This window comes from Haemaphysalis longicornis, unplaced genomic scaffold (genome assembly GCF_048455015.1).
Source record: "Haemaphysalis longicornis isolate Haplotype H1 unplaced genomic scaffold, Haemaphysalis longicornis Haplotype H1 scaffold_6, whole genome shotgun sequence".
In the NCBI taxonomy this organism is placed as follows: Eukaryota; Metazoa; Arthropoda; class Arachnida; order Ixodida; family Ixodidae; genus Haemaphysalis; species Haemaphysalis longicornis.
The window spans coordinates 201,560,748-201,588,457 of record NW_027526407.1 but is presented as its reverse complement, the minus strand read 5'-3'; the positions used below and the strand labels follow the sequence as shown (position 1 = coordinate 201,588,457).

The window sequence follows — 27,710 nt, the reverse complement described above, 5'->3', positions numbered from 1 at the left end:
CACAATTTGTCACGTAGGATGGGACACAACGGTAAAGAAAGAACTTTTATTTAGGGCGAACTTGTGCCCGAACAAGACGAGAGGAAACGAGCAAAGGTCCTTGCGTCTCGTTCGATCTCCGAGAACGACTGCCTGCGTTCGTGGCGTGATCACTTGCGTGATCTCCCCCTCGCAGTGCACGTGTGCTCGCGCCTCCGTTGGCGAACACAGACAAGCTCGCGCTCCCGGTGCCGAGTTTGCGCTGCCGGTTGCAGCCGGTTCTTGCGCGTGCAACGCGGCCCGCTTTGCGACATCTCCGAAGGCATGCGGCGGTCACGTACCACGAGACACAAGGGACGGACAGACCCATGACTTAAGCAGCTTCACCCCTAAAAAAAATTACGGAGTGCACGTGCGCCCGTGCCTTGAATCTTTGCAAGTAGCACTTAGTAGCCACCACGTTACCGTTAGCGAGTGTGGTGCAAAGTTGTATTATTTTATCAATAAAAATACACCGTATCCTAGTGCTTTGGTGCTTTCATGACAATGCTTTTACTGAAATGGTGCGCGTTTGTTTCTGTAGTGTGCTTTACACAAATACAATATGGTGATCTTCTCAATGCTACTTATAAATGGTTGTTTTATAAAATACAAAGCCCCTGAACAGCTTCTCGGAACGGCATTTACATCTCACGATGAGGATGCAGTAGTCATCACATGTCACTAGTTGGTGGAAGGGAACTTTGCTGCGTGGATATACATATGATAATTACGATAATCACGCAAGTTACACAGACTACATGACAAAATGTTCAACCTCTGACTTCTTCTGCACCATGTTGTTACTGAAACAGCGCATTGATTGTATAGCCTTTCTTTCAGTGAATTCTCTTATGTGTGGTTAATTACTCTGAAATGTTGTTTAAGTCGTCTCTGACCCATACTAAATTCTTAATCTGTTTTCCTTCGGCCGCCTTGGTCACAAACTGTCAACATGATTGACATATTTATATTTCACCACTGATACGATTTCACTGCTTTTTCTCAAGGGCGTGTTTTCCGCGTTCACACATATCCGTTCTTTAAGTATATTATTATTTATCCTTGCCCTATGAACTCAACTTTCCGCCTGGAGTTCCTCCCTTATCTTTTGATGGTCTTCTCCCATTTGTCTTGGTAAGATGCGGTCACCCGCGCAACATTTGTGATAGAAAAATCCCATTTATTCATATCGCTGATTCTTCCAATCAGCTTCCTTATTTAACACACCGCACCTGCTACCATCCCCTCCCCCCCCCCATACCCCAACCCCAGACCCGGCGTTTAAATATTTTCAGAGATGGCGTTTTTTGCACTACGCCCTTGAAACAAGAACATCGCACCGCTCCGAGTTTTGCCCATCCTTGTTACAAATTTCTAATGGCTCCAAGAGCTGTACGTACATAGTTAAATCCTGGTGCATCCTCACTTCTTCCTTCATTGAAGAAGATTTCACCTAATTCTATCTTTTCTTTGTTCTTTGTATAAGGCCAGAAAAATGGCTCTATTTCACACCAGGTGTGTGTGTACTAAGACGTGTATTGAAAAAATGTGATTCCGTTCCTAAACCAGCCCATTGACTCTGGTGTATGAACTCTCAGGGGCAGCTGATACGGTCAGCTAATACCTCTTATAAACCCATTGAACGAGACAAAGAGTAGGCTTGTGGGTCGGTAATAGGTGAAACAAAGTGAAGTAGGTTTTGACCTTTTTTGGGCCAGTGGTTGCTCTGTTTTGGTGACGTATACTGAGTGTATTTTTCCAAGGTTTCTTATAATCACGTCCCCCCAAGCTTTTCGCGGGTGTGCGGTACTCCACCAGTTGAGTGTTTGTCCAAGTTAATTCTTTTCCACACCTTTTCAACTTGTGTTTACTTGATCGTGGAACCTCGGGACTAAAGGTAGTCATTTACGGCTCCTCTACTGACGTTGGCGGTTTTGAAGTGGTCACAGAACCTTTCCACACTCTTTTATTCGCGATGTTATTCATGGTATGGGTTCTATCTGAAGAATGAGCAAGGTTGATTTTTTTGTTCTCACATTCCCAACTTTCCTCAACGTTTCGTTAGTCCTTGCCGTGTTGTTCACAATAATGCCACAGATCCCGATTATTTTATTGATGCCTGAAAACTTGCGGAATTTTATTTTCTTCAGACCCTTTGTTTTCTAAGGTACTGTACCAGTTCTTGGTTTAATTTTAAGGTCTGCGCCCAGCGGTGGATATTTAAAATGGACGACATTCTCAATCGCAATGCTGAGATCACTATGCCCAATCCACACACTTTATAATATTGCCGCAAACCATGCATTCGGTTTGTTTGTTTGCTTAGGTTTTGTTTTTACTGCCCGGCCGCGCCCGGCTGTGTTATTAGTGTCCCAAGAGAAGTCCGTGTTCCATTATTTTATTTTTATGCCGCACGCCTTATCTCGTTCCCATAAGGATAGCTTTTCGCTCTAACTTCATCAGCCTAGATGAATCAACGGTTATTAATCTTCTTTGATCTACAATGTTCTGGATGTATATCGACGGTTCTAGAAACAGTCACGTTGGAAGATAAAAGTGTGCACAGAAGACGCCGCCATATTCGAGTCCCCGACGCTCGCTTGCGCACGGCACTTTGTTGACTGCTGGTGCGCCGCCTGCATATTGTTTAAGTTGTTAGGGGAGCACGAGTTCGTTCTAATAAACTTGTTTTCCTTGAAGACAAGTGCGTCGTCTCTGCCTTCGCTACAATATGTGAGTTGTCTGTTAGGAAAGCTACAAAGAAGGTGAGATTTCATTCGCAGTATGGTTTGTAAGCTTTTGGCTATATTCGGTTGGTGCAAGGACCGTAATGAAACATTTTGGGCCAAGTAAAACCTGATAATCGTTCCCAGAACTTCATGGACCCAAATGCCGAGCACACTGAAGACACGCGTCTTTTACTTTTTTGTGTTGTGGTACAACTTAAACATGGGAACGAATCAGTTCTCACGGCATTTGTGCAAGAGTGGATACATCTGAACATGCATGGTTGTCCCCCAACTAAGTTAAAGAGCGCTACAACAGTTTTTTTATCTTTTACTAAATCCGACATGGTTTCAGAACTTCGTCGACAAGTGCCTCTACAATTCAGAATAGGTTGTCACAAAGGACCTGAGACATAAAAACTGCTCACCAGATGACGTAATAAATACCCAAGCCATTTTTATTACTTTCTTAGTATGAGCATTGCTCACCCGGTCAAGCGATGCCACTCAGCTATATAGCGGCTATTGGCAGGCTTCCTTTAGGTTATAGCAACGATGCACTGGATAAGCGTATAATAAAAACTGCACCAAAAGCAAATCAGAAACTTGAAAGTGCATCTCCTGGGTGAGGAAATCCCGCAGTGACGCTCTCTACCGAAGATTATTATAGCTTTCGCAGTGCCTTCAGGAAGGAAGAAAGGACTCAAAGTTCTTGTTCGTAATCTTGCAGTGATTATTTAAACATAAAGCTCGATGCTCTTACTTAGTGTTGTGATAATTAGAATGGGTATTTTAGAATAGGTGTTATTAGAATGGTAACTAATTAGAATGTTTTTGAAAACACCATTACCGCTTCATCCTTCTCTTTCGGTATAAACACATCGCCAATTTTTTTTTTGTGTAGGCCCAGAACTGAAAGAAAGCCTCCTTACCGGCTGACGTGTACAGTGTTGGAAGCCAGTCCGTGATGTGCATCATCTGCTGGAAAACCCTCCTGCGTTTCAGCAGACGCGGACTCCAAACAAAAGCCGCTGCGCGCACGGCGCCTTCCCAAAGGGTTCCTTTGATTCCACGAAGAGGCCAGTTGTACCCGGCGGCAGGAGGAAACCCGCCATTATCACTGGAGAACACGATCAAAGTGTCTTGCAGCATGGAAGCTCTTTCTAACGCTTCCATGAGTCTACCAATTGACTCGTCGAGGGCGTCCACCATGCCTACAAAAAAGCAAAGTCGATGTTGTGGGGTCTCGCGGCTCATTGCAAAACCATAAAACAAAATTCAACCTTGTAGAGCTTCCTAGAAGTAGAATTTCGGAGCTTACTCGGCGCTGGTCAAGCAACCAAATACGTTTGAAACGGAAAAACCGCAAGAAATACTACTTTGGAAATTCACTCTACAGTGAGGTATAATAGGCCGGCAACATAATACTTTGATCAATGCGGTAAGTACGCCTTAGCGCCTTTCGCTGCTTAGCGAAAATAGAGGCCCCTCAAATGTCTCCCTAGCCTTGTTTCTTTGCGTTGATTTGGGTTGGCACTCACAAAGCGCAAAAACAAGATTCTGTTACCAAAGCACGAAAACGCGGGTTCTATTCCCGGCCGTGGCGGCCGCTTTATGATTGAGGCGAAAAGCGGAAACGCCCCTCTGTACGAGATTTTGGCGCACGTTAAAGATCCCCATGTGGTCAAATTTAATGCGGAGCCCTCCACTACGGTGCGCCTCATTGCCTGCGTCACTTTGGCGTGTTAAACCATAGAATCAATCAATCAATCAATCAATCAATCAATCACAGAGATCTCACTGTAAACTTTCCAAACATTCGCCACGGTTTAATATGTTTTGTTCAATATCACAATATCTTGTTTGAAGTTTATATGAATATGATATCTTTTGATCAGAGAAACTTTAATTTCCATGAATGGTTCCTAAGAGTGAAAAGAAAATGCGATGTGGGGTTGAGTGAGCACCGCCTTTAGCAACGCACCATTTTATGCGGTGAAAAAGATTTGTCTTTTTTTACACAAAAACGTCCGCCGCGCTGCAAAGTCTTCCGCCTTAGAGCCTTGCAATCTTGTACAGAGATTAAAATTCTTGCTGGTTGTGACGTTTGCGTATGATTGAGAACAAGCGAAAGTTGTATTTAGTTAAAAAAATACTCTTACAAAATGGCGGTGGGCGGTGTGAAAAAAAGTGCTCCACCCATTCACTGGAACCTTTTAATGTCCGCTAATATTCAAGTACACTGGTAATGACACTTGCGTCCGTATCCGCCAAACGCACAATGCAATGAAATATAATCTTAAGATAGTTGTTTTATTTTTTTGTAGTACGTACTGCCAGCCACATGTTGGCAAAGAAATGAATGGTGCATTGTGGTTACTTGAAGTGGTATAACACACTATAAAAAGCAACGACAATCTACGGCACATAAGACTCAAATTGGCCTCGTGCCTGCACGCTTAGCTGCAAATGACGCGAAAGACGACATATCGGCAGTCCCTCTCACCTACCTGAAATTATACTCTCCCCTGCCAATCTTTCACGCTGGGCCCCTCCTGTTTCTGCCCCCTAAATTGAAACAGTAGAGGTGTGTTAAATTGAATTCAATTCTACCGCGTTTGCACTGATGGCGCGCTATCTTTTGGAACATTTTGTTACTGTTGGGCATAGCGATTTGGTCACGAGCTCCAGCATTGCGTTCGACCATGTTACGTATTTTGTATGTAAACATTGTTTTTACGGGTTTCTGGCGTTTGCTCTCTAACGCTCTTCGACTTGCCCAAACCAAAGCAGGCCGCGCGCTCTTTGGAAATATTCAATGGTTATACCCCGACCAGACGTACCTGGTCACCATCCCCGACACTTGGCGCCAGTCTATTTTTGTGCTCCCCATTTCCAGAAATATGCACCCGGATCTCCACCCTGGTCGTAGAGAAGCCCGTAGCAAAGCCCACGAAAAACTTTACAGCAGCCGATCCGACGTAATTTACACAGATGCGGGCAGTTACCCAGATAACCAAACTATGGTGGCAGTGGTAACATCTAAGAACGCCCTCATCACCACCGCTTCAATTAGGACAACTTCCTCCCTGGACGCTGAAGAATTAGCTATTGCGCTCGCCCTTACCCAAACCACCTCCGAGATTATATTGACGGATTCGCAAGCCGCCTGCCGCAGGCTCTTGTCGGGACGGGTGGCCCCCGCCACATGCCGACTTCCGCCTACCCGTCGAGTGGACATTGTGTGGACTCCCGCCCACTCTGCACTGACTGGCGAAAATTTTGCTCATCAACAGGCTCGAGACGTCACTCACCGAGCCGCTGAGACCGGGGCTGTTTCCGCACCTCTCCTCACCTACCAAGAAATCACGCAATACTACAGAACCACGACGCCGACGTTCCCCAGTCCTAACACCTTTGAACAAAAGTCAAGAAACCACACCCAGACAAATTCAAGGAGGTACTTTTCCCCACCCCATCCGTATGCATTTACTCTTTCCCACAGAGTACTCTGATAAGTGTAAATTCTGCCACGAACCAGGAACTCTGACACACATATTATTCGACTGCACAAAAAACTCGGACCTTGCGTCCCTGAACCCGTCCCCTTCCCCTGAGCAGTGGTACATACTGCTGTCCAGCTGTCGACCTGAGGACCTGCTCTTGCTTGTGGTCAGGGCTACGGCAGCCTGGACAGGACATGGGCTCCTGGACTGAGGAACCACTCTCGCATTATTGCGTAATAAAGTTGTTTCTCTCTCTCTCTCTCTCTCTCTCTCAAAAATTACGTCCTCGACTATTTTTACTTAAGAGAGCGGTACATGCATAAGCTATGTTTTTGTGTTTTGCTTCAAATAAGCCTTCTTTCTTTTCTTTTGCATTACAATGTAGACTAGTATCAAGCATACAAACAGATTTAGTAGTTTCGGAATGTTTGCCTCAGGTGTTCTTCAAACTTTTTAACGGGCAACTGAAACGAGGCACTGACAGACAGAATGACAGAACAGACCAACAGGCTTACAGCTGACATACAGGCGAAAATATTTGCGTGTAAATATCCGAAGGAATACTATTGTGTTTTTAATATCGACAAAACCGGTCATAATAACAGGACTGCGCGAAACATGTATTATACTTGGGCCACCAGACTGCAACCGATGTGAATTCAACATACAATTGAGCGCCATGACACATCCCTAACCCGTACAGCACAATAAATATATTAATTGGAATCCCGTACACTCGCCCCGGCAGTGTTTAGTAAATGTAGGCAGCGACGTCTGAACTGGGTGTGTCTGTCCATGCATTTTTTGCTGCATCATGCGGAAGTTTATTCAAACCAGACAATCGCTTGCGGAAGAAAAGAATATCGAAGAGAATTTGTTTGCGTATGGGGCAATCAAATAGTTTCGGTTTGCGCATTCCTTGTTTATTGCGATTTAATAATCTCCTGCATTGAAGTTTAATTCAAATTGAATTGAATTGTTGAAATGAAAGGCTTCAATTACTGCAATATACTGCAACTGTAAGCTGTGTAACGTTCTATGGGACTCTAATGCAGGAAGGATAGGCGTGTCGCAGAGTTTAGTTTCTGAAGCGTGTCTTCCGTATGCGGGTAAATAAACCAAAATTAATTCTGTTGGCTTTGCTCAAGGCTGTTTCTTTTCGGTTGTGGTGTGAGTATTACAAACAACGTTTGCATATTTGAAGAAGGGCGCCATCGACGTATACAAGTTTTTTCTTTGGTTTTGGTATATTTATGCGACCGAATTGAAGACAGGCAATTGCATTGTTACAATTTATAGCATGAAAAATTTTTTCAACTTCCTTTGCACAGACATTAACTGGCTTCCTTAATCTCCTTAACATGGCTTTTGTGCAAACGGATGCTTATTCGTTATAGGACTAGAGCTCTGGGTGAGACTGCTCCAGAAACGTTTAGGTCTGTATTGATACGTGAAGAAGTTTCCAATGATCATACTGGTAATTATTGCTGTTCAAGAAAGGTGACAGGTACTAATAACAAGACCGTATCTTTTTGTCTTGCAATAACGACATCATGTGAATAAAACTATAATTTCTACAAGAAACTTGGGGAAAAGTGGGAATGTGCATGTCGCAGCAGCAGCAACAATTTATTGTAAACTAGAGTGAACTGCTTTTTTCTGTGGACAGCATTAGTTTTATAGTGGTTCCAACCGTCACTGCAAATCCAAAGCTTTGCAACTATAATGTCCATAGAAACTTAGAAAAATGGCGAATGTGCGATTTGGAGAAAAAATTTGTTGTAAATTCTAGTGAACTGATTTGTGCGCTCGACATCAATGGTATTATGCAAACGTCAGTGGAAATCCAAAGCCTTTTTTTGCCATCAGGCGTTTTCCAGGACAGCTGTTTAGGCATTTAGTCCCGCCATAAAGCGTTCCAGAAAAATTACAAAGAAAAAAGATCAAGCGCAATTGACCGTGCGCCTAGTGAGGAGCAGCCGGCGTCGGCAAGCTACACCTCCGAGAACACTCTTCCCAGCATACGTGGCGGAACCTGTCGCGTGCTCTTCTACTCGCGAGATCACGTGCTTCATGCGTGAAAAGTGGAGAGTTCGCGCTACAGACTCCAAGTTTGCAAACCCGGTTACCGTGGGTTTTAGCTAAGGTGTTGATGTAGTCCACTTTGGGAGATATGTGAAAGGCTGCGGCCAGAAAGATCCGGGCCCGACAGTAATGGAGAACTTTCATGGCCAAGTTGGTAAATCCACCCGAGGTGCGACAGCTGGGTCTCCGACGAAGGAAGAGGGGACGCCAGTTCCACTGTTTCTCTGTCGTTGCAGCACTAAAGCCAGCTGTGCCAACTTTTGTAGAGTGCAGTTTACATAAACGTGCATATTGAATCACCAGCAGGCGTGCAATTGAATGTGACTTTTGAAACGGATTGTGATTTACCGGTTTATTCAAAAGTTGCCTAGCTGCACCAATTGTGCCTTAAGCTGCTAAATTCATGACGTCAGATATTTGTGTATCGCATCTCCGCCTTCATTGCCCACAATACAAGTAATGGATAGATAGACAGGATTTTATTTGGTTCCAGTAAACAACCGATGGGCCTACTAGACCGTAAATCTCGTCTTGTTGAACACTGGAGAAAGAAAATAAAAAATATCGCACCCCTCAGTGAAACGACGACGGTTGTTGAAAGCGAAGCTTTCTTTTGACGGTTTTCTTAGTCGGGCAATTCTACACTGCGAGTATGTGCTGCTCTCAAGCTATCCACCAGTTTTCTAGTGTAGAGCACTTTTTTATAATTACCGCGGCAACTCTCCAGTATCACCTTTGTAGGCCTGACGTTTGGGTTAAGGGTCTACGGCATGAATCGCTACCGGCTGCTTGGTGTAGGCTAAGTACTTTTTTGAGTAGGTGCTAGTTCAAGGTGTTAAACAAGGAAATTTTATGACTGGTATAACGTCCCGAACCTGGAAATGCGAAGTAATACCTATCCTCCTTCGGGTAAGCCTTGCCGCATGTGTAGCAACGTTATTTTCATCACACCACGAGCTGTGAGTAACAGCTGTCGATATTCACCTCAGACTGTGACTTTAGGCCTATATGCGTTGGCCATCGCGCTCTTGCGTCACGGCCTCCCTCTGCTGCTCATCAACGTTCCGAATATCGCCTAGCGGAACTGTTGCCAAGCTTCGCAACGAAGTGTAATAATTTTGCTACACTTCACCCGCGATCATCATCAATGTCAGGGAAAGCTTGACATCCTGCAGTGCGTTTTCGAGTACGCACGCCATCAGTAAGACGCAGAAAGCTTTGCTTTAAAACACAAGATAGAAAATATAATTCTACAATGTACAAATATACATTTACATTTCAGTCACAAAACAGCAAATTCGGCTATAAAAATAACAAGAGGGTATGAAGCAATTGCCACTGCAAAAACCGTCATTCGCTACAGACATGGAACTGTAAGTTTCTTTTAGATGAGTCATTGGAGAGGGTATAGGAATGTCAGCTTTTTAAAAAAGGTAATCGACCACCTAAAGGATTATCCAGATGGGGCGCGTGACTGTAACGCAACTGTAACAAAACTCATAACAAGCAGCGCATCGCAATTCTTTCATCGGAGCATTAACACCAATAATAATTTCGGTCAAAGAATACAAGACCTACATCTGAAGCGTTTCAAAGCGTCACAGGAAAAGACATCATTCTCACAAACCCAAAAATAAAGTGAAATGTTGATCAGTACTTGGAAATTGCATAAATGTGCGCAGCAATTTCCACGGTGTTACTTTGTGACATTTTTTCTGAAGAAATATTGTTTACTTCTGTTGTAATCACTGCCGGTGGCATAGTAAAGTGACATTATCAGTGCAAATGCAAACGTTAATGCAACGGGGACAACTCGGGGGCCGGATAAGTTGTGTAAGTGAACTGAAAAAATACGGTTTTATGACATGGGTGGAACACGTGTGTTTAGTGACGAAGCAGTTCAAACCACCCACTATTTCATCCTGTTTTTATAAACATTCAGTCTTTTAACACTTTGAGTTATTGAGAGAAATTGTTACACCAACAAGAAAGGAACGAAGCCCACTCACCGGCGTAAGCCCTCCTCTTTTCATCTCTAATGTAGAAAAACTTGTCGATGTTTTTCCGTGGAGCAGCGGGTGTCTTACCCGGGACCCCGTGCGTCGCTTGGTGGGCTAACAGCAGAAACAGTGGCTGCGTGGAGGAGTAAGGTTTTTTGCTTGAAAAAACGGCGCAAACTGATTGGTACTTCAAACTGTAAAAAACAATGTTTAGTGCAGAAAAAAATCTCAGTCCCAAAATCGCAATGATCACATTTTATTTTTTCACATCAAAGCCCGAATAAATAAACTGCTTTTGGCGCTGCGGAGAAACCTGTTCCGGAAAGTGCGATACAAGCAACGACGCCGTCAGGGCCAACCCTAGGAGAGCTCCACTCTTTAAAGTGGTCATTCTGCTGGGTTTTGGGAATCATCCCTGTGCTCTGCGTCTAAGCTATCGGAGATCCGGAGACATAAGCCAATGTTATTTAGCTCCATGGCGCAACCATCCACCATCAAAAAATCACATTGGCAGTGCAGCTCCAGGTCCTGAAGTGATAGATTATCTTCGGTTTCTTACAAAGCTCAAAAGATAAGACCTTTTAAGTCGTGATTTTCGTGCGTCATGATGTCCTGAAAAAAAAAACGCCTGATATACGCTGTAGCTGTCGTGTATCTCTTCGTGTGTCTTCCGCAGCTAATGGCCATAGCCGTGGTCCTCATGGTTAATACGTTTAACAGCCTTTCTAGAACAATATGCTCGGACGCTCCCTCGTATGCTTGTGAGTGCAAGTTATTTATTGATATAGAAAGTGGAAAATAAGTGGACTGGGGATATTTTAAACTCATTTTGGAGTTCACCAGTATACAACCAGCATGGGGGAAGAGAGAGGGGAGTGAAAGGCGGTAGGTGAGAACAAATGGGCACAAAGAAAGAGGGAGAGAAAGAAAGAGATAATGAGCGCGTACGGCTGACCTGCTGGCATTGGGATACAGCCGTTGTATAAAGTTCACCTTTTCGAGGAAGGCCAGGACAAATAGGAAGGCAGTAAGCCAGAATGGAGTTGGGGCCCGTCGGGAAAACCAGGTCCTTTAGGGTGTGTCACTCACTAACGCACATACGTTTAGCATTTATGACAATAAATTCTACATGTAGAACCCGTTTTTTATTGTGTAGAGTCTGTTATTCTGATAATTCCGTTTGTTTCTATAAATAACCCCTGTGACGACATTGTGTGTATTGACACCGCATGCAGTGAAACGTAACCGGCCGATTAGAAGTACTCGTAATAGCGCAATTTACTCACCTTTGAAGTGTTTCTGTTCGCTATGTTGTGTTCGGCTCGCTCTTCGAAAAGCGTTGTCAGGTATCGGCCACGTACAGATGCCAATGGTTGATCGTTTTCCCAGAAGTCGACTCCACGGTGGCCCCCCTGCACACCCATAAGAGCATTTTCATGGGCGTGAAAATATGATATAGCGCTAAACAAGCCAGGTTAATCAGGTACCAGCCGGTGATGCTGACCGTGTTCGTATTGCAACACCATTGTGTGAATGTTTAGTAATGTGCAGAATTTTTGAAGGAATTTGTGTAGTCACACGACTGTGTGCTAGTAATTCAGTGAGGTTCTCCAAAGTTTACGCTCAGTTTTCATTGTAGAGGTGAAGCGACAATTTTTATATAAAAGTGTTTGAAATTTCTTCATACGGTGCAGAGAGTAGTGAGAAATGGTGGCCGATAACTTGCTGTATATAACGCATAAGCTACATGTGAGTATAATGATGTGCTAGGACCAGCCAACAACGCAAAAAACAGAAGTTTAGGCCAAGCATATAGAAAATTGGCTGCTGCCCTTTTAACGTTCTTGCATATTCATAACATAACGTGATGAGTAAAGACATCAGCCACCCTTTCTTAGGTCCACTACAACGTAGCACAAGTGCTGGACCCTCTTTACAGGGACTCTAAAGGCTGAACAAAGTTTTACCTAAACTGAAACATCATACGTTTCGTAGCTCTGTTGCCTTTTGTTCGACGAACAGAGATGCGTAATTTGCTCAGAAATAAAAAAATATAGCTTGAATTTCTGTATCCCAGTGCCTTTTCGTTCTTCCATCACGTACCCATTGCGCCATAAAGTCGGAGCGGGGCACCGGTGTGGTATAGATCCTGAACTGTGGGTGCTTCACGCTCTCTCGATGGCAACGGTAACTTTTAATTTTCTAAGCCATGACCGACTATGACAACGTTTGTCGGGTAGAAGACGCTGGCTTGGGTTTTTAGGATTTGTCACTTATGGAACGAGAAATGCTTTTAAGTGCTGGAGCGGCCGGGGTCCCCGCCTACACCGGCCAATCCTACCCCGTCGAGCGTGGCCATCAGCGAAGCCTTTTAGATGCAGAGCATCTGATTCACTCGCCTTGTCCCTCCGGAGTCGTCGTCGTTGTCTTCGTCGTCATCGTCGTTGTCGGCGTTGTCCACCCCTCCCCCATTCTCCTCACCGCGCCAGCTGCGCTCTCCGCCGCTCACCCCCTCTCCTCTCCGATAGCGAACACTCTCTCGCGAGGGGCATTGGATAGGATTCGATTGGATTGGATTGGATTGGATTGGATTCGCTTGGCTTGGCTTGGCTTGGCTTAGATTCGATTTGGATTGGATTGGATTAACTCTTTCGTTAACACGCCTATTCAAATCGATCACCGGTGATCGATGATTTATATTGCCTATTTTCAACATGTTGTAGTCGTTTCTCGTACACCTAATGCGGTCAGTAGTTAGTCTAGGCACTGTCCTTTTATAATCACTTGAAATTTTCCCGCTCCGGCGACGTTGAGATTTTTGGCAGCGTTTTTTGCGAGCTGAGGTGCGTGTGTTTTTGAGGAAGGGGGCGTGGCTGCTGCACTTGAGAAAAAAGGATGCAGATCGTGGTTAGGTTGCATTACCATAATATTTTTTTGTCAAAAGGCTCCTGGCAAGTCAAATACCAAATAATGCGGTCAGCTTTGTACTCCGACAGCGTTGAGAGGTGTTAATTACTTGAAAATGGCCCCAGCTATTCACTAATGATCTTTGGTTCGGGCAAACGGCAGCTTTATTCCCCCAAAGCTTATTTCTGATGGTCCCCCGCATGTCTAGCAAGTGTGCCTGCCATTTTAAACCAGTTTCCAGCAGTTTCGGTTTCGTTTTTGCATTGCGAAATTCATGTTTGGCGCTACTACGCAGTTAACCAACTACAAGCTCATTTGCCATGGTGCCTCCGTTGCCCGCTACTGCTCCTCAAAACAAGCATTCCGCTCGCGCTTCCAATTTATCTACGGCTTGCTTCTGCGATAAGAGCTTCCGCTGAAAGTCAAACGGTAACACCATGTCGTCGGGTATCAGTTCAGACGAGGAGAACGCTTCCAATTGGCCTTGAACACCGCCAGCTGTTCACCGGCCAGTTTCGGTTTCACACGAGGGTATTTCCGGAGGTCTAGTGTCGCTTCTTAGTAGTACTGCCTATTCTGACGAAGTCTCCAACAGCCTTGTATTTGTTTCTTTCCAAAATTGTTAGGTGGCGCTGCCATGTAGTAGGCTCGTAGTGCTGAACTCGCTTCACAGCCCGACGGCGGCTTGGTGAAAGCTTGCTGGGCATGATTCTAGCGCATCGTACCCTATTCCTGCAAGCAGGGCTACCATAGCGAGTCAGAACATGATAATAAACCGCAAATGAAAGTTCTGACTGATAAGTAATCATCAGAACGTCAACAAGCATCCACCAAAGAGTTTGGTTCTCAACTCCAAGCGGATTTTAACACATCGCTTGCTTGCCTTCAATATTGTGCCGGTCATAATCATTGACAAGGTGTTTTTACATCACGTGCAGGCTAATTTGGGCCTTTAATAATGTGAAACCACCAGATTTCTTCTAGAGAACCATCCAAAATAGCAAAATTTGAAATACTGGTTGGGCTTCACCACATGGCACGGGCACCATGCAGGCTAACATTTTTTTTTATATCTGACAAATTGTACTGCGCAACTCAATTTTTTTTCTAGGAAGAGTTTTTGATATGTCAACCTACAAAATGTATATTCTAAATTTTTTCTACTCCTGGTCGTTTATTATACACAACTTAGTACTTTTTTCTTATTTTCTTCCACGCGTGGACAAAAATTTCGAATTCAATAATTTTTTTCGCAATCATTATTTAGGAAAACATTATTAAAATTGGTGTCATTGGAAAGCGCGTGGAATAATCTGCATTTTATGTCACTGCAATGTATGCCTAACCAATATGTATAGCACAAAAAAATATTTTGTTTGACCTCTCAAAATTGGTCAATTTCCCGCGGTAACGAAAGAGTTAAAGTGGATTGTGTTGGATTGTGTTGCGTCACAGCCGCGGCACGTTGCGTCATAGCCGCGGCAGACGCGCTGGGGCCAGCGCATGTGCAGTACTCTCTCTTCCGCGGTTTCCTCTCTTCGGGCGCGCTGCGCATATAACCAGTGTGCCATTCTCCGGCGAAGCAACATCCACGCTTGGCTCAAACACCTAGAGTCCACGCCGCTTTACAAGTACGGCCACGTCGTCATCGACTGGGACCGGCTTACGCAGTCCCCTCAACGTTATGCGCGCTATAAAACGCAATCCCTTCGCCGCTCCGCCTATGCGTCGCATCTACACAGGGGTTCTCGCGAGGGGAGGTGGGAGTTTTTCTGTAGCGACAACAACCGTTTTAAATGTCTTGCAAGCGCGACTGCCCGGCGCACTGTTGAGGCGGCCGCCTTCAATTCCCCTCGTCGCTATCATGGAAATCTCATATTGCTTCTGTCTCTCGAACGTAGCTCAAAATAAGCACTCTCTTCACGGCAGCCGTGTCCAGTAGTCCTCTGGAGCCGTCGTCTCCCGGGCCTAAACATAAAACGAAATGTAGAGCCAAGCAACACACGCATTTATGTGATGTTAATCTTCAGCGGGTCACGCCGAACATAAGATAACTAGGTCGGATCGGTCGGATAAACACTTGCAGTAAGTACCCTGTACCGTTTACGAGCGATAAGTTTCCAAACGGCTCCAGGCACTCTTTACCGATAGCGATATCCGCGCACGGAGACCGACCGGCGGATCGCTTAACCACATGTAGTTTCTGCAGCTTCCTGCCGAGGGTATTGCTTGCAGAAGCTCGGGAGTAGCCGTAGTAGGTTAATGACGTCGCTAATTGCGAACCAATGCTTGTTCCAAAACAAAAGTGAAACCATGGTGGTCTAGTGAAGCGTGAGGAAAGCAGCCTGTCTCGCAAAGGATCAAAGCTTTAGCCTGTTTTTAAATGCAGAGCATTTCTTAGCCTCGCCTCTTCCTGCGTCGGACACCGTCCACAGCTCCGCGTCCGCAGCAGGTTCGCCTCTCCTCCTTCCCTCCTCTCTCTCAACAGCAGCTGGCGCGCGCATGCGTCATAGTCAGCCCGTTCGCTCCGTCGCGGTCTCGGCGTAACAGGTGCGTGATAGCAGCGCGGTTGGGCGTGGAAGGGCGCGCTGCTTGCGCATGCGCACTCTCCCCCCCCGTACTGTTCTCCCTCTACTGCGCGCGCTGCAAATATAAAGCGGCTAGCGGTCGCTCGTGCTTCAGTCACTGCGTTGCTCCTTCCTTCCTTGGTTGACGCTCGCTCCACCCTAACGCGACTTTACTCTCCGCTCTCTACCCCAAACCAACACCAACGCAACTACGACCATACTACCCACCCTAACGCGACTTTACGCGGCGTTAACGACCCCTAATGCACTGCATTTACTCGTGTTCCCCTGGCGGGCAGGCGCGGGAATTTTTTATTACATTTGCTCAAGAAAAGCATTTATTTACATATATTAACAGGAAAGCTGTTCACCGTGAGGAAAGCAGCCTGTCTCGCAAAGTATCAAAGCTTTAGCCTGTTTTTTCTATTACATTTGCTCAAGGAAAGCATTTATTTACATATATTAACAGGAAAGCTGTTTACCAAATCGTACTTATTCTTGCCGGCAGTTAAAAATACCGAGAAATCTCGGAGCTCGCGGAAGTGAGCGCGCGGGCCGCGCGGCTGCCTCTCGGCAGGTGAATTGCTAGCGCTCGTGTTTGCTAGCCTCGCGGCGACGGCCCTGTGTGGCCGGCGTGCGTTTGTTAGCCTAAGCATACCCACTTAAAAGAATTGGTCAGGGTATGCAGGAAACAAACTCCAGCGTCCGCCGGAATCATAGCAACACTTGCTCGGAACGAGAACGACACGTCATAGCGTACACCCCCGCCCCCACCCCCAAAGGTAATGTCCAAGGATAATCACTTCGAATAGAATGAACGGAGCTCACAATAACGCCAACAACGACGGAGTAACGGCCGTTGCGGCAGCAAAGAAGAAACAAATCGGCTGCAATCGTGGATTCTAAACTTGCGTGATGGTTGTGAAGGTTGCGTTCGGCCTCGCTACCTTCATGTCTTGGAATTTTTCATTCGCTCAACCACTTCGTAACTGTGTATTCCAAGAAAACACTTATAGAAGCTTATCCAAGGTGCTCTCGCCGTTCTTACCCTTTGTGACGTCACAAACCGTAGTACCCAAAGGCTTACGGGGCGTGGACACCTGTGTCTACGTTTCTGGCACTTTCTCCCCCGTTAAACACTGCCGGTTGCGAGAGTGGAGTTTTTGCATTCTCGGCATCGTAGCCACCGATATAGGCGAACTTGTTTCCAATCTTTATTGTCCCTTTAAAAGGTGGGAATACTTCTGACACAACATTACTAAAGCTCCGTTCCGGTGAAATGTTTTTTCCGAAACGCCTCATTTGGTGATACCCCAAATGCGATTCACGTGTACTTACCAATTCCATTTCGTGTGTATAGTAATCAACAGGTCCAATGTAGGTTCCATAGAATGTATCGAAGCCCCGGTGGGTAGGGGTGTAGTTGACAGTGTAATGTCCTATGCCCCACTGAAAAGAGGGAAAAGCCTGTTCGCAGCGTTTTTTTATTTCAGTGGGAAAAAGCACGCGTCTCACGTAAAACAAAGCACTCAAGCGAAACCTTAAAACACATATTCTTACCGCATAAGCAGTTAACGCAGTACCCGTCGTAGATATAGCCACGTACATGAAAGCACCTCATCAGACAAGGAATATGATTGCTGTTACTGGCGCTGTTATTACAAACGAGTAGGAGTAGCAGAATGGGAACACTGTATTGCACGCATTAGTACAGGGCTCACGTACGCAGGAGAGAGAGCAACGCTTCATATACGGTCAGAATAAAGTCTGGAAACATATGAAAGGTGGAGGAAAGTATTCTTTATCTTCTGTTGCAATACCCACGTGAACCTCTCAGGACCCGTGTATTACGAGCGGCAGAATTCTTATATGATTGCCGGAGTCTTTCATCGCTTTTCGGTAAATATGTTTGAGAATACTCTGCCTGGCGGGATGGAAAAAAATTTGCCTGAAATCCTGCTGGTTTGCTTTCAACGTTCGCAAAAACAATCATAGTTGCCTGCGTAAATGACAAGTAACTGCCTTTCCTTTCTCTCCGTCCGAACAATGCTTCTTTTCCTCTCCCATTTGTCTCGCACCTAATGAATGCTTTTCAGGCTATGCAAAGATAATTGCAACTTTCCGCTTCCTAGATGGGGACGGCCGTCTCTTGGCAGAGCGACGCGTGCATAACTTTGCCTGTCACGTCAGTCGCCTTCTAATGACAGCAGTTGAGACACCTGAGTCGTAACCGCCGCAGCGCGCCGCACCACAAGATCAGCGGAGAAACTACGCGCCCTAGGGTCCTTAAGCATTGAGGCGTCGGACCACCATCTTTCGAAGCCCGGACAAACAATGTAAATTGGTCCGTACAGTTTTCGTGAAGTGGCACTGCCCAGCAGACGGTACTCAGGCCGGCAGCACGTCCGAAGGATAGCGAGCGGTGAAGGAAAAGGGCGAGTAACGGAGAAATGGCTGTTTCACCGTTTTCTGCTGCCGCCATTGCGAATAATATACGGCGACGTTAGTTTGAAGGTGCTGCTTCTATTTCTTCTTTTCTTTTTGCTTACATTGGAACTGCTCGTGCGGAATCTTTATACTTGTTTGAGTTTATCTCCCTCTCATTTGCGTTGTTAATGCGTAGTTTTTAGGGGCGAAGTTCCTTAGGGGCTGCGGATGTTGGCGTCTCCTCTCGTCATTGTAATCTTCGTCTTATGTAGTCACGGTGCTTAAACACCAGGCGCTCGTTTACGCCTCGTACTTGAACGATTCGTAACGGGTACTGAAAAAGAGCACCGGGACACTTGTTTACGCCTCGTGCTGAAGTGCTTCCTATCACGTGATAAAAACACTGGGACACTCGTTTACGCCTCGCGTTAGAGAGCTTAAGGCTTGAAAGACACGAGACTTTTACAGCAAAGCTGTATTCCTCCACTCCCGCAAAAATTTCATCTCCGCTGGCGAAAACGCCAAGGTGCTAGGAATACACTTACACACTGCATGCTTCGCCCCCCTCCAGGTTTCACAGTAATGGAGATAGCCCGGGACTTTTGCCTATTCTGAAACCTATTACAATTTTATTTTAAGAGGCCTGGTACTATTGGTTATGTACTCGTATTTTGCCTCCTACACCCACGGTTTCCTTTCCGTTGGATAATGTAACATTTTGTACCACATAAGAGCAGCCTGATTTGTTTGGGACTTCCTCACTATATATACTGCACGCTTCAGTTACATACATACCGACACTTAGACGCACAGCCAGCTAGCCAGCCAGCCAGCCAGGCAGCCAGAAAGACAGACAGACAGTCAGACAGACAGAACGACAGCAGACAGACAGAGAGACACAGAATCAGACGGACAGACAGACAGACAGATGGTTGGGTGTACAGATGGTCTTGTGGACAGACAGACAGACGGACGGACGGATGGATAGACATAAAGATAAACAGAGCAAAATGTTTGCCTTTAGCAAACCGAAAAAAGAGTATCGCTTTTAAACATTAGTGTCCTTTAGACCCGAACCTACACATGGGCAATGAGGAGCATCGCATCGCATCCCATGGCTACCCTATAACTAAAGCCAGTAGAGAATTGGTGGCGTGCACCGAAATGTGTACGCAGGAGGATTTGTAGTACTCGGCCTATACCAACCGAATCCGCGAGGGGCACCGGACCCGAGTTGTTGCGTTGGGCCCGGCAACGCTTTACTTAATGAACTAACGGGGCGAATATGTGATGGAAAGCTGGGAGTGCTTGGCATTGTAGTTGTTTTTTAAACGAGAATAAGAATAAAAGTAGAGGTCAGACATTTACTTTTTGCCGGCTCTTTCGTGTGTTCCCTCTTATTTATATCATCACTGCAAACATGCCGGATAAAAAAGTGCCATTTTTTATTTTCAGTAATGCAAACCCGTTTGGAGGTTCATTATTCTTAACCAGCGGAAACCTTCTCTCGTGGTGATATTTCTTCACACTCCCACAGATACCGTTCAACCCCAAGTTGCTAGTACTTTGCCTGAGCACCGCTGATTTTGTACAGGAGACTGGGTTTACGGTAGTCGGGAGTCAAACATTTAGACGGAATAGCAAAATCACACAGTTCTCCAAACGATAGTGCTTTAAGACATCGAGTCGACTCAAAGGGAAATACTATCCCAACTGCCCCAAGCAATCTTTATTGAACAAAACAAGCCTGAAAAAAAGTCCTTTAAACGCATCCGACATTCAGGCTGGGGAGGTCCAAGAAAGGTTTCTGCTTAAATAAAGGCATCATCTGTACCTACAAGCAATGGCATCTTTGTACTTACAGATTGAAAGACCACAGCACCGAAAACCCAATACAGCCAAGACATTTACATCATAAAGGACTCTTTTGGCATACCTCAATTTAATTGCGGAAAACTGATTAACATTACTATGCTGCAATAGAAGCTAAAACACCTTCTTTAAACTGTATGGCCGTAAAGCTATTGCTTACAAAATATTCAATACAGTTTATTTTTATTCTACTCTGGAACTTTCCCGTATGCAGATTCCAAGCAATAATTTGAATATAATATTTGCTGAATACGCGATGTCTCATGCACTTCTTTTCTTTTCCAATTCAGCGAAAAAACAAACACGTCGATATTTCGTTTCCCCTGAAAGCACCATATAACAACAGTGTACTGCAGTAGACTTCTTATTTTGTCAGTAAACATGCTTGGAGATGGTTGGTTATAATGGGGTGAATCAAACAGCTGCTGGGTAAGATTCAAAAAGCAGTCGCAGAGACAGTTATGAGTTTGGGGATTGATCTGTAATGACACAAAGTATCAATGGTTATCTATCCCTTGATGTTGATGTTGGCTAATTTTTATTTTTATAGCCGATAGGTCCTTTACTTTTACTCTTACTTGGTGCTTACCTTTCCCACGCAGTGGGTTTCGTATCCCAAGTGTTTCAGATGTTCGGGAAGAATCTTCAGGTGAAGCGGTAAGGCAGCTGGTTCCATGGGAGATAACGTGCGGTGTTGCATACCTTTTTTAAAATATAAATTTTGATACAAGTGTTAGTATGAAGAGAACAGGGACAGCTTTTCTGCTAGTACAATGTGTAGTAAGAAGACAGGAAGTCTTCCCCCGAACTTCTTGGCGCGAGAAACAAAATTTACGAACCGCTTCGGGGTATTTGAAATGAAATAACTATCCAACAAAATTAAAAAATTGGCAAAGGTTCTGTTCACATATTCCAATGTTAAGTGACAGCGCCCAAAGAAAGAATACTGCTCATACGTTGTGCAAATAAATGAAAAATGTCAAAGGCATAAATGATGTGTACTAGTTCCTAAAACATCAAGATCCTTGGCACGACATTCAAATGACACCGCAAATCATCCGTACTATCCAACTGGCTGAATCAAACCACAGCACAAGTAAACCCCTGATGAGGCGCAGCTACGCCACTATGTGAGGCACCAGAAGGAGAGCGCGCTCGCACTGGTCCCGGCCAGCATCATATCCCACATATTGTACTCTAACCCCTCCACGGCCATATCGACGACAGAATTCAAAGTATAGTTTCTTTATTACAGTTGCTTCCACAACCGCAACAATGAAGAAACGTTTCCCCTTGGCGGCACGTTAGGCCGCGCACTTGCAATCGACGTGTTGTAATCTTTGTAACGCCGCTAGCAAGCTACAATCTGTACCATAAAAATCCCATGGTTTATCTCAAGTTTGCTATAAAAGTGCAGACTTTTATGAAGAGCAGTCTCTCTGTATAGACAGCACCGACGACCCAACACGTCTATCCGCCGCTTCGTACGTAAACTCGGGGTGCTTGAACACCTCGCCGTAATTACTGGCAAATTAGGAATTGTTAAGACACCTTCAAAATAAAGCTACGCTGAAGGCAAATCACAATTTATTTGTCTGAAGCCTGAGGGAACGGACGACGTTTAAAATGATTACCAAAAAAATATCCGATTGGCACAGTTGGCAATGGCCACGTGGTACTAGAGGAAGCAAAGTATAAAATGGTGAGAATTAATGCCATCCCTATGATATATAGGTGTTGCCAGTCTGTTTAGAAAACCTTCGAGGTGAGTAGAAGCTTCAGGGGTGTCAGAAAGATTAAAAATAGAGCGCCGACATTGTTGATACTGCACCCAAAATCGCAATTTTTGGGAAAGCGTTATGTCCTAACGAGGAGAAAAACCCGGCATTCTAAGCTGCTGTTGACCCAAAACTCCACTCACCCGAAATTTAATATATTGGTTAAAGGAACGGAATTGAAAGCCTGGAGACACGAAGTGACACGCAAGATGATTTACCACTACTATGCGGCTACACCACATAGAAATTGGCACAGAAGGATGACTTAGGTGTGCTTGCGTGTTTAAATGCGAAGGCATGGTAAATTGTCCTTGAGTTATATTTCACCAGGGTGTCGTGCTTGTGTAAGGAAGCTACAAAATAAATTCCTATCTGCTAAAGAGGCCATGAGGAGAACATACAACTTTATTTGAACCAGGTGGCTCTTGGTAGCTCACTCAGCTTCATTCTGGCCACAAAAGACGGGTTAATCAAAAAGGCGAGAAATATTGGCAAAATCCTTAATATCATGCTGAAGGGCTGCAACATAACAAGGGAACAAGTAGTAAAGAGCGGCATTTAAAACTTCAACGTTCAAGTGATGCAAGTAAAGGAAACAAGAGGCGTCACTCCAATCGTGAACTCATGAGGAATGTTAACAGCGCGAATAGAATCTAATGGAGGATTATAAAATAGGTGGGTCACAGAAGAGCGCTGTGTCCAAAGATACATGCAACTCGTTTCATCGATTGCATACGCGACGTGGTTTACGATATCCCACTGAATTGTGGCCATTTATTTATCGGACAGCCTTTCCGATGCTTCAATGAGCGGCCCGCGGTCTCACCGGAGTACTCACATGTTTAGGCGGTCACACGAGTTACCAGTGTTAAAGATGCGGGTATGAGCCACTACCGCAAAAAAACAATGTTACTGAAGCGGCCCGGCAATAAACTGACTAAACAATTATGAAGCGAATTACATAAAAAAAGCGAATGACAAAGGCATAAGCGCACCATCCTTGTCACTGGTTGGTAAAGGCATCACATTCTTTGACGGGTTCCTCTAGGTATGAAATATGTTTGCGTGATGTTTTTACATAGGTTTCTTGAACTCTCGAGAGATAAACAGTTTGTATATAGAGCCCATCTGGGTCATACATGTTTTCAAATTCTCCATCGCACTTTATTGGTCCCCTTACAAATTTTTACGACCATGAGCCAACTAACTGGCACTTGTCTCACTGCCTCTAGTACTGTTTCTTAGTGGCGGCTTAGGCGGGTGGCCGCTAATCAGACAAACAATATTCTGTGACGTCATAAAGCAGGGGAGTAGCCACTGCTTTATCTCGTTCCTTTAATAAATCGCTTATTTTTTGGAAGATCGCAATAAAATTGGCATCTTTCTTATTGTGACTACATTCTTTAAATGAGTGAACCCTCTACCTTGAATTTATTTCCTCCTCAATAAGAAAGTTCCGGAAGGCCTTTTGTCTGGTTACCGTAAAGGCATAATAGAAACCGTAAAGACAAACCATAAAGGCATAAAAAAAGAAGCGAACAAACGCACGCTTGTTGAAGGAATAAGCGTCTTGTCGTCTGACGTCATCATTGGGTTTAGCATCGCTGACGCGGATTCTAAGCTTGAGACTACAGTACTAGGGTCATCAACAAGAGTGCGCGGCCTGCTGTAAATTGATTGCGACGTTGCTCGATGCACAGAAAACGAAACGCTAACGTTACCTAACGAAGATTCTGATTGTGTACGTACCAAAAGTCCGAAATAACCACTCAAGATGAAGATGGCAGTCCATTTAGATGGCAACTGCGCTTCAAAACGCGCCATCAATTCACATATTTGCTGTTGGAGGCGACGACAACGCACATACTGTAACTACCCAAATCATCAATCAGCGGGATTAGGTCACGATAACAACGCTGTTACGGGCTGTTAGCCGATTCGCGGATTACGGTGGTATAACGTTTTCGCATTCAAAGAGCATCAGCAGACGTACAAATGCCTTCAAGAATTTTTTTGCTGCTGCTAAGGAAATAATGGCATACATTTGGAAATTCTTGCTGTGGGCTTTAAGGTGAAGAGAGAGCTAGTGAAACGTAAAATACCAACCTCAGCACTAAGTTTTTGCAACGAGAAATTCCAAAAAAGAGGAAATTTAATGCTGTTCGACACTGTGCCGGTGAAAGGCAAGCTTGACAATTTCCGAAGGAGGTGCAGCGTAAAAAACACAGCGCATGGTGTCACTGTAAGCGCAGAAAATCGAGCGTCTTTGCTTCTGGAGCGCTACTGTTTCTTAGATTATTTTAACTAATATCCCCACCACTATCAGCATATCGCCGGCCAGCTCCATGCTGATGCCTACCTTATGAAGAGGCCCCCTTACGAAGGTTTACACTGTAAAAAATAACGTGCATCGGCGCACACCGATGCTCGTGGGTGTGTCCTAGCAACGCGTTTCGTTGCTATAAAACCTTCCCTTCTTCATTATGAACCCAGACACTTCCTGGGTAGCATCGCAGTTTATTCGTGTTGTTATTTTCAAGTGATTTTCAATTTGAATTGTTTATTCCCGCTCCGAATAGCAGTGAGTATCAAAAATACAAGCTTCAAGGGATTTACAATATTTTGGTGCGCTACAGAGTACAGGAGCGTGCATTTATAATGATGCAAGCCCAAAATTGTGTGACTTACGAAAAGGGAAAATGACAGCACTATTGCATACAGAAAATTAAATATACTACACCGTAACCCAAGGGCGAAGGAAATAAATCTCAGGTGACTATGCAGGGATTATATAAAAAAACGTACACTCTGGCAATAAAGAAAACACAGAAAGAAACACACAAGGAAAAGTGCACCACCACAACAATATTCAATGATGAACGTTTTGGGAAGCCCAACATTTCAAATATATAGCGAAAACACCTCTTACAGGTGGAAGTTAGGGTAATAAATGCGCAGGTCTGATAAGGAGCATGAATAAATATCTAAGACATATCTCTCTAAGCTGCTCTAAAGTGAATGAAAATTATAAGGCAGCATTTGTATACCCTACATTGTCCGAGGCGTCACTACGGTTATGGTTTAGAAGACAAGCTAATTACAAGCTAGGGCTCTCAACGTCTCATGCCGCCGTCGTCTCATGTCGTCGTAGTTTATGTAGTCACGGTACTAAACCAACGGGGCACTCGTTTTCGAAGGACTCGCCTAGAACGTAACGCGTACTAAAATGATACACCGGAACACTCGTTTTGCAACGCCTCGCGCTTGAACGTTTCAGCGCCGTTGGAAAGGCGCTCAGTAAAAAAACACACAGGGACACGCGTTTTCTAACGGCTCGCGCGAGAACGCTTCGGGATTCAAAGACACAAAACTTGCAGCAAAGCTGTATACCCCTACCCCCAATGGTTTCATCTCCGTAGGCTAAAGTGTTGAAGTAATAAGCGTGTTGAAGGAATAAGCTAAGAATACACTTATACACTGCATCCTTCGCCAGTCACCCGGTTTGAAGTTACGGGTTTATCTCTGTGGCTGAAAACGCCAAGGTGCGAAGATTACACTTATACACTCCTTGTTTCCCCCTCCATTGGTTTCGCGTTAGTGGAGATGGCGCGGGATTTATTAGTGATCCTTGGCACATGTCTTGTCAACTCCACATGCTCCCATAATTTGATAGGCTGCCTTTTATGGCCTTGCGCCATAAAACAACAATCATCATAATCAGATGTCGTTTAGGTTGGTTCTCATGAACTGAGGATAACCGCAGTTGGTACGCACAAAATATTGCGGCACATTGGCAGGTTGAAAAAGCATGCTGTCGAGTGATGGCCCGGTAGCGTATTCCCAAACCATATCACGTAGGGGCCCAGGCCGACCACACCCCCTATGCAGGGGCGCAGCCAAAGAGATTAAAAAAATTGCACCTTTTTAACCTCCTTGGACGCAGCACCGTGACGTCTCTACCTATATGTGCGCGACTTCATGCAAGGTGGATTTTTTCTTTTTTTCTCCTCCCCTCGTTTCGGCTGCTTTGCGGGCGGACGATGGTTTCGCTCCGTGGGCAACTTGTGTTGTACTATTTATATTTTTTTCCTGCTATTTCTTGTTTATACATTTGTATACTTTTTTTCGTGTGTGTGGCTTACAGTTGAGGCACGAGCTGTGACACAATGCTGGCGAATTAAAAGGCCAGACACTACAGAAATATATATATGTGGTAGCTAAAAATGCGTCGCAGGAAACAGACCCAAACTGCTCATCTATACCCATCAGTGGATCTCTAAAAGTGAGAATTTTTTGCCGCTATTTGGACTCCGAGATCACTGTCGCTAAAATAGTCCGCCAAGGAGATAACTTTTTTACTTAGTTTTATCTCTGCTGCGACTACCGTGACTTCAAGCTCACGGGCAACTACTCATTAATCCCAGCGAAAATAATATACGTATCTGAGTGAGTGTAACACTGCATTAAATGACAGGCCATGGGGCCCTGGGGAAGCAAGGATGAGGAGAAAAGGGGAAGGTCACCACTCGCACATTGAACACAGTTGCAGTCTTTGGGTCCTAATCGCAAAATGAACACATTAAAGTCAGTCAGTGGCAGCAAAACGCACAGTTCACACTTAAATGTACAGTTCACACTGTGGACAATGCGGTTCACACTGAAAACAGTGCACGCTGCAGACAGTTCACATTGTATACTGTAATGATTGCAGCGCCGATGAACCCCGTCTTAACGATGACCCCCCTCCCTTCCCTGGGCATTGTTGTGTCTCCCCATTCGGTGGTGGAATGTTGGGGCGGCCTTCGCCGACGCCAGCCAGTCGCAACCCTTTGTATGGGCCTCGCCGGCGGCTTTTACGCGGCGTCGGGGGAGGCTTTCCTTTCATCCTGACCTTCGGGGACGGCCAGGGGGGGTGTGGAGGTCAAAATCCTTGTTGGCATGTTCGCTGCTGTGGGGGAGGCGGCATTGCTCGCGCCCTGCTTGCGCATGCTTCGACGAGTTTGTCGAGAGCTGCGACTGCAAGCGGTCGCACGAAGACTCGCTCCCGTGGCGGTTTCTGGGCGCCAGAACCCCACGCATCTTTCCAGCCAACCGTGCGGCGGTTTCGCACCTTTTTGGCCTCCGGGCCCCCACGAGGGATCGTGCCGCGATACGCCCTTGCGCGCTGCGGCGCCTTTTAATTTTAATCCAGTTTTCCTTGTCTTATGTTATGCTTCGTCGTCTCTTGTAAATACGTGTAAATAGACTTCTTTTCTACATCACCTACTGGCCTCGTCTCGTCATCGGGTCCTTCACCAGCCTCCACGACGACACCAACCACCTTCAACAACGAACCAAACATTACTGGCGCAGCCCGACAGCGTCGTGGACATCTTCGTCGCTTCAAGTGACGAACTCGTGAACGAAGTGTGACCCAGAGGCAATTTCGAGAGTAGAAGAGGAGAGAAGTCGACACCCCGCAAAGACAAAGACGAAGCAGGGCGGCTGCGAGCCGCCTACGAGACAACGAATGGATTAGTTTTCCTGCCGGGGAAACTTCACTTCAGGACCTTCCGATCCCCGCGTGAGACGAGTGGGACTGACGTGTATGGTACAGCGGAGCGGCCGTGTCATCGACGGTGAGTGGTCCGTCTCTGCACCTTTACTTTTTTTGAAGGGACATCCTCATTGCCAGGGCCCGCCATGGCTAGAGATTACGAACTTGAAGCTGAACGCGCAAAAACACGAGTGCTTGAGCGGCTTGTAAGGTTGGATGAAGCGGAATTCCTAGCGCGTCCGGGAAACGAGAACGTTGTGCGGCCGTGCTGCAGTTGTGGTCAGA

General features: G+C 45.4%; 1 protein-coding gene across 1 annotated transcript in view; it reads right to left on the bottom strand.

The window, feature by feature from the left end:
- The window catches only part of LOC144143436 (arylsulfatase B-like), a 113,468-nt gene that overhangs the window by 67,539 nt on the left and 18,219 nt on the right, over positions 1-27,710 (bottom strand). Inside the window, exons 4-8 of the mRNA XM_077675191.1 lie at positions 20,701-20,813; positions 17,151-17,261; positions 11,625-11,750; positions 10,348-10,471; positions 3,680-3,961 (exon numbers count right to left, since the gene is read on the bottom strand). Coding sequence (XP_077531317.1) covers positions 3,680-3,961; positions 10,348-10,471; positions 11,625-11,750; positions 17,151-17,261; positions 20,701-20,813 — 756 coding nt within the window. The remainder of the gene's footprint in view (positions 1-3,679; positions 3,962-10,347; positions 10,472-11,624; positions 11,751-17,150; positions 17,262-20,700; positions 20,814-27,710) is intronic.